Genomic DNA, 9,536 nt, shown 5'->3' on the forward strand with positions numbered 1-9,536 from the left:
TTGCATACGTGAATGAGGAAGAAGTAGAGAGGGAGGGAGAAAGAGAGGAAGATCTGGATCAAATATCCTCCAGCCTCACTTGCCTCCTAGTTTATTGTTTCCTCTCCTCTTGACCTCCCTATCTCCTCATCCTTTTCCTTCCCCTTTCCTCCTCTTCCTCCCTTCCTCCTCCTCTCCCCTGGCCCGGTGTTTTCCTCCGCTGGGACGCCTCAGTTCCACAGTTTGAGGAAGCTGTCCCAGGATCCTGTGCAGACACCCATGCCGTCCTCGGGGACGCCGGTGCAGCTCACCCTGTTGTCGTGGCCAGACAGCACACCTGGAGGAGAGGATAGAGGAGAGGAGAGGAGAGGAGAGAAGAGAAGTGATGTGAGGGAAGAGGAGAGAAGAGGTAAGGATAGAAAAGGAGAGGAGAGGAGAGGTGAGGAAAGGAAAGGAGAGGAGAGGAGAGGAGACAAAAGGAGAGGAGAGGAGAGGTGAGGAAAGGAAAGGAGAGGAGAGGAGAGGAGACAAAAGGAGAGGAGAGGAGAGGGAAGGTGATGTGAGGGAAGAAGAAAGAAGAGGTAAGGATAGGAAAGGAGAGGAGAGGAGAGAAGAGGAGATGAGCATAGAAAAGAAAGAACGAAGAGTAAAGAAAGGGCAAAAGAAGGAATCAAAAGAAAAATTTGGAAGGGAAGGAGAGGTGAGAAAATGGAGGAAAGGAGATAAGAGGAGGCAAGAGGATAGGAAAAGAATGGAAAAGGCAGGAACGGAGGTAGGAGGAGAGAGTATGAAAAATTCCAAGATGAGTTTTGGTATTTTTTTACGACTTTTTACAAAGCTTATTCAAAATTTCTCAGTTGCTGAGACAAGTTTAGTTTTTCCCTTCTTGTTGCTGAACTTAGATATCTAACTGGTGATGCTGATACAGGAGGTACATGCTGACATGCAAATACCTCCTGTTAGTGTTCCTTCTGAGTGTCAATAGAGACTTTTAGCAGACTTAAATTCTCAGTTATTTTTTGCATAAATTTATCTTAAAATCCTGCATAAATCAACCCCAACTCACCAACTTTCTCTCCCTTCAGTGAGTCCCAAATGTGGCAGTTGAAGTCGTCGTAGCCGGCAAAGAGGAGGCGGCCCGAGCTGGAGAGAGCCAGAGATGTGACGCCGGCGTTCAGGCTGGTGTCCTGGTAGCCTATCACCTCCTGGTCGGAGCGCAGGTCGTACATCTTGCAGCTGCAGTCGTCGGAGCCCGTGACGAAGCAGTTTCCACCGGGCATGTACTGAGGCGGGGAGAGAAGAATACGCATGTGATGATTAGAGCAGGAATGTAGATAATAATAATAATGAAGGATGTTCTTCAATCCGTTAAACTTTTTTTTATCCTTGGAGGGTTTGAAGTGCCTTGCTCCAGAGCACCTCAGTGGTGGTAAAGATGTAAATGCTGCTCTTTAAACTTGATATATTCTACCTGTTCTAATTCTACAAATTATCTTTGTTGTTGTTTTTTGTCATTTTGTGACTCTTTTTTAATTGTTTTGTGTCTCTCTATAGTTGTTATGTGTCCATTATAGTGGTTTTATGTCTCTTTGTAGTCATTTTGTGTCTCTTTGTAGTTGCTTTGTGTCTCTATTTGTAGTCATTTTGATTTTCTTTATAGTTGTGTTGTGTCCCTTTGTAGACATTTTCTGACTCTCTGTAGTTGTTTTGTGTCTCTATGAGGCATTTATAGTCTTTTTGTAGTTGCTTTGTATCTCTTTGTAGTTGCTTTGTGTCTATTAGTGGTTACTTTGAATATCTTTGTAGTTGTTTTGTGTCTCATATTTATTTTGTTTCTCTTTGCAGTTGTTTTGTTTGTCTATTTCAAGTCATTTTGAGTCTCTTTGTAGTTGTTTTGTGTTTCTTTGTTGTCATTTTGAGTATTTTTGTAGTTGTTTTGTGTCTCTTGTTGTCATTTTATGTCTCTTTGCAGTTGTTTTGCAGATGTGGTTCTTCAGTCACCAGAACTGCCTGTTCAACCAAAACCCAATGCAAAAACTCAGCTAACATCCAAAGGAGCTAAAAGTAATGATAATAGTTAAATGTTTTTTTCTGTTGTATGTGATGTGACGCATCGTTGGATCCTCACAGAGATGGCGTTGATGTCACTGGTGTGTCCGGAGAAGGTCTGCTTGCAGGTGCCTTCCCTCAGGTCCCACAGCTTGGCCAGAGAGTCACAGGCTCCAGAGATGAAGGTGTTCATGTCGGGGGAGAGAGCCAGAGACATGCAGTCTCCAATGTGGTTGGTGAAGATGATCTTCTGCTTTCCAGTCTCCAAGTCCCACAGGCAGCTGGGGAGGAGGAGGAAGTGATGAGTGTAAGAATGTATTGAAAGGATGGACCACATATCATCCGTGGTTCAGGTCAGGTTTTTTTGTTCAAATTAATTAATAAATGCAATTTTTTAGAAGGTTTTCCTCCAGTCCATTTCATATCTGACCTGTGAAAACATCTACTCTCAAAGCTAAGAAACTATATGATAAAAAACACAATATGAATTGGTATTATCGGGATATTTGTGAATATTCAAAGTTACTTTAAAAAAAGTATCAAGCTTGCTATCATGGTACAGAGGTAAACAATATTGCCTGATTTGAAAAATACAGCAATTATCATCTTTGATAAAAAATAGTTGTTTCTTAACCGAATGCAAGGTTAAGTTATTCTGTTATGTTTTAGTGACATTTTAAGAGATTTAATCATATTTTGATGATCATCGGGAAAATATATCGTCCCATGCTTATGTTCAACCTATATAAGATGTGAGAAATCTTTTGCAAAGTAATTTCAAATAAAAAACTGACATTGCATTGTTGGGTTTTTAAAAAATGGTGTTCGATTTTGTGTAATTTGCATTTCTTGTTAGTGGCAAGAAAAGTGGCAAAAACAAACGTGAATACACATACATACAATGTCTGCTCTGCCTATGATAGATCGCTGATTTCCTGCTTTATGCAAGACTGAATTGGTTGTATGGAAAATAAAGTATTTGTCTACATAGAAGGATACCTGACCAATATTCAATCTAATTAATCCAAAACTAATAGGCCAATAAACATAACAATGTTCCCCTTTGGTTTTGACAGGACAAGTGATTCTCAAAGCAATTATGTACTTTATGCTGCAGCAAACTAAAATCAAGTCACCTAATTTCAGTGGCATTTAATTTGAATCGTCAACATAGAAAAATCCAGTTGTGCATCTTTGGATTAAAAAAAAGGGCTGCTTTTCCTCTAAAAATGTGACATCTTGCAGATGTTTCCAGTGGCATTGCACTCCATTTAGCTAACCTTGTATTATGGCTGAATGTAAAATGATCAACTCACCAGGTGGTGTCACCGGATGCTGTCAAGATCTCACTGTCACTAAGGAAACGGCAGCAGGACAGGTAACCTGGGTGGGAAAACAAAATATCAGTTTGACGAAAAGGCAATTTATTAATTGTTATGCTTTTATGTAACGTAAACGTAATTTGGATTTTTGAGTTTCATCCTCACCTGTGTGTGCGTCCAGCTCCCTGAGGGTCTTGGGGGAGGCGGACTTGATGTTGTACACTGTGCACATGTTATCCAGACCACCGCTGGCCACCAGGTTACCAGAGGGGGCGAAGGCGACGCTCATCACCCAAGCTGACTTTAGTGGGACAGCAACCAACTGGGAAGTGGAAATTAAGGTTTAGTTGATTTACAGCCTCCTTCACAAATACAGTGTTGCAGGAATGAGTCCTTAAACCGTGGAATGAGTTAGCAACACTTCTGGTTCCATTGGCTTAAAGTCAATGAGTTTTTTTGAATGTGTTTTCCGTTAGATGCCTGAAATAAAGTCTGTGGTTAACGCAAGTTTAAGAGATATTAATGTTTTGTTCTATGAATTTTGTGGAATGTACGTGTGTTATCAAAGGCGGTTGCTAACAAGTGGCTAAATAACAATACAATACATGATCACAACGACTAGTTCGAATTTAAGTAGTGGTGGCGACGTGAAGTTATGTGAACGTGTTGTAGTTCCTTTATAGCGTAACGTTAGCTTTTTACTTCTGGTGACTGACTTCTAAAATCATAAAACTTTTCATTTTAATTATTAGTATTTTTATTTATAAATCAAATTATTTTTACTAATAATACTTTAAATACATTTTTTGGAGTTATACCTTTACATAAGTTACTTTTTTTACTTTTACCAGAGCCTTTTTACAGGTGTGGTATTAAAATACTTACCCCATCACTGGATGTCTCTGCACACAATAAACTCTACTGATTAGACTTTTGTAACACAAATTTTATAAAATGTAGAGTAAGAAAATGTGATCTCACCTTGTTCCCTGTGAAAGTGTCCCAGACGAGAAGCTTTCCATCCTGTGATGCACTGACCATTGACCTGAGAGTGAGATTACAGAGTTATGGAACATGACTAAAAGTGTTGCTTAAAATGGAAACTCAATCAAGATCTCATCAATACTGAAAACCAACAGAGTCACAACTTTGTGGGTCAAGTGAGTGCAGTGTCTCATGTTGCAAGCAGTAACATTGTTCCAATACAAAGCATGAAACCGATTTGCTGCACAGAGATTGTAAAGCTACATTGATACTTTTCAACAGCATAGTTGGGCTTTTGCAGTGTTTAAAACTTAGAGCTTTCAGTATCATAAAATCATAACATCCTAGTTATAAGTACTAGTAAGCCTAGTAATCTAATATCTGTGAGAAGCATAGCACATGACTACGTGCATGTTTTACATTTTTGTATATTCCAAGCTAACCTCCATGAATTGTTTGGGAGTCAAACCTACTTATGTTTTAATCTGTAAAAATAATCAATAAATAACATTTTCTAAATTAAAGTGGAGCTTTTGCTAAAGGCTAAAGCTTACACATGCATGCATTTAAGACCAATAATACAAATTAAATAAATTAAAACAAAAGTTATTTCTCTTTAATTCTGTCTACGAGGTAGCTGAAGTACTATCCATCACAGCTTAATTCTTACAAGAAATTGTGAAGCAATTGTCCCAAACTTTATCCAAAATGGCAAATGGAAGAACTTCCACAGATAATTCACTGAACCATTTAGATCATATTTTAATCGATCTGGTTTACTGGGACACTTTAACAGATCATGGTTTACTGGGACACTTTCAATAGATCGTGGTTTAGTGGGACACTTTAACAGAACATGGTTTACTTGGACACTTTACCAAATCATGGTTTAATGGGACACTTTAACAGAACATGGTTGACTGGGACAATTTAGCAGATCTAGGTTTACTGTGACACTTCAGCAGATCTAGATTTACTGGGACAGTAAACCACGATATGGTTTATGGGGACACTTTAACAGATTGTGGTTTACTGGGACAATTCAACAGATCGTGGTTTAATGGGACACTTTAGCAGATCATGGTTTACTGGGACACTTTTCACGGTTTACTGGGACACTTCAACAGATTGTGGTTCACCGGGACAGTAAACCACGATATGGTTTATGGGGACACTTTTTACAGATCGTGGTTTAATGGGACACTTTAACAGATCGTGGTCCTGTCAACCTCCTCATCCTCACCTAGAGTCAGCAGCCCAGTGCAGGGAATAGATTTTAGCCAAGTGTCCCTTGAGTGTCTTCCTTAGCTTCAGCTGGACCCGGCCCACTGCAGATGCCCCTCCTGCTGCTGCTGTCATGTTGCCGTCATTCACAGCCTTGCGGGCCGCCTGGTGGTCACACAGAGAATTACATGTTGGGGTAAAACAACACAGATGAGAAAGAAGAAGAGAGTAAGGACTTTAAACTTTACTTAGGCATCCCATATCCATAACTTTCCTTTCAACCTGCAGTTTCAAATTGAGTTAATTAAGATTATGTCATCCAGGATTAATTTTGATCTGACCCTCTCAAACAATTAAACAGATTTGTAGGTGTTCTGCAAGTCATTTAAAGGCATTGAGATTAGTGGTACTGCTAGAGCAGTGTTTTTCATATTGCAGTGCAAGTACCCCTAGTGGTAGTTTGGAGTACTGCAAGGGGTTACCTGAGATTTTTCCATCATGCATAATTCCTAAAAATATAATACGAGGCAGCGTTTTTGTGTAATCGGGGCATCACATTTCTTCCACATACAACAAGAAGCACTGTGCGTTTGTCCTGCAAGGGATGTTGCTCACCTCAATCTGTGCACGGAGGCCATCGCACTCCTTTTTCAGCGCGTCCATTTCAGCTTTCTCAGCTGCCATGGCGACGGTTGCTTGGGGATGTTGACTGACGGAAGAAAAAAACTTTCAATCTGTCAAAAAGAAAGAAAAGAGAGGACGTGAATAAAGAGAAAAAAGACAATAAAAGGTCAGCGCCCACAACCTCTGTAGAAATTCACCGCCTCTGGCAACATTGATGTCAAACTCCTGCAGTACATTACAGCACAGTGCAGGTACACAGAGATACACTGACCGAACTGTGCATCACTCAGTGACCCATAAACCTTGATCTGTAACACTCAGGTTGCTGTTACACCATCAAGTCTAGATTAGACACATACTTGACAGGTGTAATCCCTCCCTAAACCGAAGTTGTAATACAGTTAGTTCTCATGCTGGTCCAGCTATGCTGTACATAGTGTGAAGGGAGAGAGAGAGAAGAAGAAGAATAAGGAAAAATAAAAGACACTGAGAGATACAAAGTAAGGGGGAAATCACATTTCATAGTAGGAAAGGAAAACAAGAAAAAGGATGACTCAACAGAAAGATTGCACAAAGGATAGCAGAGACAGGTTTGGAAAGACAATAAAATGATATTTTATGAAGTAAAGAAGCTGAAGAAGAGGTCAAGGGAGTGAAGAAGAGCTCAACCCAGACTTTTTCTCAAGGTATAAAATTACACTTAACACATGCAGCATGTGATGTTAAAGCATTCCCTGAACTGTGTCAGCACATTTCTGAAATTGTTCAGTATCAGAGTTGATCATGCACCAATCACCAAACCAGTTCCCTTGTATGTGTAAACGTATTTGGCAATACACCGTTTTGGATTCAGATTTAACTCAAGGAATTTATGACCTTTTGGTGGTACTTTTAGGATTAAGAGCATTTTTAGTCAATCATTTTTCTGATTAAATCAGTTTAGTGTCCTTATGTGTCCACTACCATTGGCTTTGTAAGGTCAACTCATTAGCTTGGACCAAGACAAATGTACATGGACTTCAAAATAATATAACTTTCAGTCGCCGACACCGCAAAGAGAGAAGAGTCAAATGGTTGTTTGTAGACCTTTTACTCCCGATATTAAATGTCCTCAATGTCTTTTCAAACACACCGGTTCCTTTACGTCAACATCATTGTCATTTCAAGCCCTGCGTGCAGAAGTTAAGTGTATGTGCCTAATACTAATACTGTAATAGGATACTGTCCCCTGATTCATTTAACCTCAACAACCTCCGATCACAATTCTCCTTAATGGAAAGGAAACTCTGCACTAATGATATGATTATTGATGCTAAATAGTGGAAATTCCAAGAGTATCATTCAATGCATGGTTGACAAAATGCAGAAATGAATTCTATTGGTTACATCAAATAAACAACTTTAACCATTTGTTACCTAAATGCTCTATGCAACAGTTTCCTACCTCTTTCTTATTATTACGTTTATATATTACTTATTTGCAATGTTAATATGTTATATGATGCAACGTTGCAGTTTGTAGGGACACAATTCAGACAGGGAAACATAAAAACTTAAATTATGAAACAATGAGATAATTAACCATCAAGTAAAAAGGCCAAACACTCCTGGGTTCCAGCTTCTCAAATTTGTATATTTGCAGCTTTTTCTCTCTTTTATATCATCGTACATCTGATATCTTTACATTCGAAAAAGACCAGTGGACATAAACTTTAACATGTCACCCGCTAATTTGTAATGGGCATTTCCACTGTTTTCTGATATTTTCATAGACTGAACACTTAGTAGATTAATGGAAAAATCTAACAAAAGAATAATTAAGAACAGAAAGCTGCAGTCCTACACATGTGTCTTGCACAATACAATCAAAAGATCAATTTAACAGTAGAGTTAAAGGGTCAGGATAAGGCCTACATGCAGCCTGTGACAGGATGCAGGTTGAAGGATATGGGAGTGGCTGTGGAGGTGGGGTGGGTTGCTACAGGGCTTTAAATCCCCGAGCAGGAGATCTTCAAGGAAGCTTTACCGGTCAAATCTCCTGTCATCCGATTACTGACTGCTCTTTACCCCGGGATCAGAGACACAGAGAGGGAGGGAGATGTGGACTCTCTGTTATAGTCAAACATCAGCAGATCCTCCTCTACGGTCCCGTTCTCTTATTTGACCAAAATGATGGTGCATTTGTGCGCTCACACATCAAAAGTTTCTGCTCTCAAGTGGAATTGTTTTACATAAGAATTCCAAAAACAATTGAAACGGTGCATAAGTGAGAAACAATACTCTGTTTTGCAATAGCAACCCAAGCAACATCAAACCTGCAGCATAGAAATCTGCTGCCCTGGGTGAGCTGAAGGAGGTCTGGCCCTGTGTGATAGATCAAGCTGCAGCTTACTGCAGCCACACCTGAGGCACCAATCCTCTTTGGCAGCTTCCCCACAATCCAAAGATCACCTTCAAAGGGTTTAAGGAATCATTACTTTGGATGCAATTGTGCACAGGACTGATTCTATTGCTCTTAAAGAAATAATGCTTTTTAAAACAACTCAAAAGTGAGCATTCGAGGAGAGAAATCACTGCAAGTTGCGGGTGCAGCTACATTTTGTGATAAGAAGGAGGCCATGTGCAGAAAATCTTCAATAATATTAAAGTTTCCAGTAACTCTCCTCTGTTGCACGGTGAGCCAAAAGTCCACTTCCTGTTTTGTTTTTTATTCTCACAAAAGAAAAGGAAATCCACTTCCTTTCTTTATAATCTGACAAAGTTAGAGGACTCAGCTTCTCAGCGTTTTGCAGCAGCTCAAAGCGTTCTCCAACAGCAGAGGAAGAACCTGAAACGAGGAAGCGTAAAAAGAAGAAACTCACCTTTGTCCACACACAACGTGGTCAATTCTCTCCTTCTGCACCGACCGTAGATCCTGGTCCCAGACACCTCCGGTTCCACGTTCCCCTTTGAGCTTTTTTAGATCCCACAATCCCAGGGTGCACAACCTGCTCGGTGGCTCCTCCGACGCTCTCCCCCGGCAGACTGATAGCAGCTTACTTGTGAGAAACTCTCTCTTTCTCTCTCCCTTCCTCCACAGTGAAGGACAGATGAGGATTGGAGGGGATGAAGGAGATAAGGGATGAAGGGATAAAGCTCAAAGATGGAAATAGAGAGGGAAGGAGAGAGAGAGAGAGAGAGAGAAAGACAGGGAGAGGGAGCACGGCGAGAGGAGGCAGGTAAACCGATTGGAGCGACAAAAAGAGGTTATGAGGTCAAAAGACAAGAGCAGGTGAAGAAATAAAAGAAGAAGGCAGGATGAGAAAGGGAAAAGGTGGAGGTGAAATGTGAGAATATGAGAGAGGAGACAAAAGA

At 40.2% G+C, this 9,536-nt stretch overlaps 1 protein-coding gene across 1 annotated transcript; it reads right to left on the bottom strand.

Moving 5' to 3' along the window:
* Window positions 1-209: 209 nt before the first annotated feature.
* gnb3b (guanine nucleotide binding protein (G protein), beta polypeptide 3b) lies at window positions 210-6,242 on the bottom strand. Its single transcript, XM_054605601.1, has 8 exons — window positions 6,174-6,242; window positions 5,578-5,723; window positions 4,332-4,395; window positions 3,516-3,672; window positions 3,345-3,411; window positions 2,108-2,309; window positions 1,046-1,262; window positions 210-316 (listed from the first exon to the last, which is right to left on the bottom strand). Exons 1-8 carry the CDS (start codon window positions 6,240-6,242, stop codon window positions 210-212), a joined length of 1,029 nt encoding a protein of 342 aa, XP_054461576.1.
* Window positions 6,243-9,536: the final 3,294 nt, after the last annotated feature.

The sequence above is a fragment of the Anoplopoma fimbria genome, chromosome 10 (assembly GCF_027596085.1).
Source record: "Anoplopoma fimbria isolate UVic2021 breed Golden Eagle Sablefish chromosome 10, Afim_UVic_2022, whole genome shotgun sequence".
Lineage (NCBI taxonomy): Eukaryota > Metazoa > Chordata > Actinopteri > Perciformes > Anoplopomatidae > Anoplopoma > Anoplopoma fimbria.